Here is a 2,888-nt window from a genome sequence, read left to right as displayed (position 1 = left end):
AATATTCCTACCCTGGGCCCTGGATTGGCCCAGACTTAGGGCTGTCAGTGAAGCAGATGGCGCCAGGGCCATCAGCTAACCAGCAACCAGCAGAGAGACACCTTTGTAGACAGAGATCAGATGCTCAAGGAAGGGGTTTTATGCTTTTAGTGTGTACGTTTCTGAGGCGTATTGGGTGGAGGCAGCGATTTATCTGTGTTAGCTAGTTACGGGGCACACGCTGGAGCTCTTCTGGGCATACTTCAATACAATTTAGGCTCCGTTTAACAGGCGACGGGAGGATGCAGAGATGCGGTGCTTACTGAGGGATGCGCAATTGTATGCGAGAGAGTTGCCTAGTCAGTACAACTTGCTTTTGAGGAAGGGGCTGTAGATAGGGTGTCATCTCCTGTCCACACAATTCATCTCTGGCTTCTTTGGCCCACCTCCATCTCCTGTTTTCAAGCCACTCATCGCGCAGAGATGAGCAACAGCAGACTGCTTCGAAGGATGGAAAGAATTGGAGTTGCTTCTTGCTTCCAAGGACTTTCAATGTACAGATTGGATGGGGAGTGTATGAAAGAGCGCGTCCCTCCGGATGCGCTTTCGCACTAGACCTCGCTTTTCACCAGCCGAAAGATGACCCTATCCTCCAGTAGATCATGTTCAATGCCCATTCTTCTAAAGAGTGGAAGGCTGAGATTGGACAGATTTGGGGAGCTTTCCCAAAAGTTGCTGCTATTTCCAGATGATTTCGAATCACATTCTACCCTCAGAGTTGTTCACTCCTCCTTCAGGTCCCCCTTTGTGCGGGTATAAGTTTCGTTCCTCGCAGGTGCCACGCCTGGAGCAGCGGGAAAGGAAGTGTCTTTGCAACCCAGTTGCAACCCGTGTTGCCTCACTCCACGGGAAGGCAGTCCCACAGTTACATACAACCACTGTTTTTGAACTATTTAGCCCAAAAATGTCACATACGTGTGCTTGCAAGCATGCCGGGTGTGGGTTCTCGCGACAGCTGCGGACGGTGGCAAGTATTTCTAAATGCAGGGCCGAACCCACCAAGGTTTCTCACTGACAGAGTCAGCAAATATCGACTAGCTTGTAACACTACATCGTTGAGCACATTTTCAATGTTCCAACTACTCTAGCATGCTGCGTCCGTATTAAAGTGTTACTGCAGTATGCCACCGAGAGAGTTCTGAAGCCTGACTGCCGTACAACGCGAATGTTAAAAATTCCTGCAGTCTCATTTTCTCGTCAGTCAAAAGTTTTCCACAATCCACAAAATACTGGTTTAAGCAATTTTCCCTGTTAAGGGAAGTAGATTGATCTTGCTTTAAAACAGGTCCAGCGGTGGCGGCCCGTCAGCCCTGTCGGGGGGACCACCATTGCAGGGTCACTGACGCATGCTTGGAGTTCAGCATATATGCTCTTTATTCTAAGTGACAGGCTAGCATTACATTGAACGTGAACATTTTGCAATTCTTTGATCACAGCAGACACACGAGACATCCAAGATATCTGAGATACCATGGCTCGCAGCAGCCGTAGTGTTTTCGCCAATATGCAAAGCAGTGCCCCCGCCTCACTCCTGCAGGCGGTTAAACTTGTATTTCTTGTTCCATTGGTACTTTTAGCTGTGTTAGTAACAGCTTCAAATGAGGATCTTTCAAGTTTGACGGAAACTGCCGTTGAATTGGATCAAGGAGGAGCTCCGCTGCAGCAACTAGAGGGACCGGAAACATATGAAGAAACTCGCCGCCCGGTTATTCGCAAGGGTCACATGACGATTTTAGCACTCGCAGTACTACAAATCGCAGTCAAGTTTGACGGAAACTGCCGTTGAATTGGATCAAGGAGGAGCTCCGCTGCAGCAACTAGAGGGACCGGAAACATATGAAGAAACTCGCCGCCCGGTTATTCGCAAGGGTCACATGACGATTTTAGCACTCGCAGTACTACAAATCGCAGTCCTGCTCAGTATGATTGCATCCAAAAAAGCTGCGGTTTTAAAAGTAAGATTGTCTTTCCTGCCGATCCCGTAGTGTCACGCTTCGGTGATGATTGCTCATCGCACACGCCAGTTCCACTTTATTAACCTACTGCATGCAGGGATCAGCATAAATTTGTACAGTCAATAAGCTTTACTGCAGACTCCTTCAGGGGGAGGGGAGAAGCTCTCGTTACGTTGCACAAGTGCCTTCATACTTTACACATGAACGAGGATTACTCCCCATCTTCAAGAAGCATGGAACCTTTCAGTTGATGCTCTGGTCATGGGATCCCATTATGTGCTGCGAAAATCAGTGCGTGCTGAACATTGTCTCGACTTACCTGTCGTTCAAGCAAGTTTGGTTTGAAAGGAACAAAAGCACGCTGAGTGTAGGACTTCACCTTGGCAGCTGAATGCAAGCATAATAATATTTCTACTGTGGGTGCAGCTAGTGCGTTGTTTGCTCTACTGTAATCAGCAGGTGCCTCTCCTGGCTTGCCGCGCACATCATAGGGGCAAGCTAGCTGACAAGGTATTTGGTGCCGTTGGCACACGTGGGACGTGGGACTGAGTTGATTTCGTCGAATTCCAAAACGGTCCTCATGTAATAGGCATGGGTAGAGAGCCACTGATTCAAGATTTGGTTGACTTCGGGAAAAAAAAATGTAAGCTGCTGCGAGCGCAGGAGGTGGGTATTCTGTTTAGGCTCGTACAGATTGAATTGTCGTTGATGGCCGAATACATTTTGAAGCGCGCGAGCCCACAAGTAAATAAACAAGCACCCGATGCTTGCTCAATTTTATTTGTGGGAGCTTCTGGGCAGGAAATTGGGTTGAGGGCGGTTTACAGGTTCAATCGTGCCTAGTCTAGGCCCTCGTGTGTGGGACGTCACAGCGAGAACAACGAAACTGGATAA

General features: G+C 48.5%; 1 protein-coding gene across 1 annotated transcript; it reads left to right on the top strand.

Annotated features, from left to right (window-relative positions):
• Positions 1-1,543: 1,543 nt before the first annotated feature.
• EMWEY_00058220 (hypothetical protein) lies at positions 1,544-2,385 on the top strand (the record flags this gene model as incomplete). Its single annotated transcript, XM_013480798.1, has 3 exons — positions 1,544-1,606; positions 1,800-1,994; positions 2,143-2,385. The coding sequence occupies 3 exons, from the start codon at positions 1,544-1,546 to the stop codon at positions 2,383-2,385; spliced, it is 501 nt and encodes a 166-aa protein (XP_013336252.1).
• Positions 2,386-2,888: the final 503 nt, after the last annotated feature.

The sequence above is a fragment of the Eimeria maxima genome, genomic scaffold (assembly GCF_000499605.1).
Source record: "Eimeria maxima Weybridge genomic scaffold, Emw_scaff2350, whole genome shotgun sequence".
Taxonomy (NCBI): domain Eukaryota; phylum Apicomplexa; class Conoidasida; order Eucoccidiorida; family Eimeriidae; genus Eimeria; species Eimeria maxima.
Note: the sequence above shows the minus strand (reverse complement) of the source record. Positions and strands in the feature narration are given on the sequence as shown.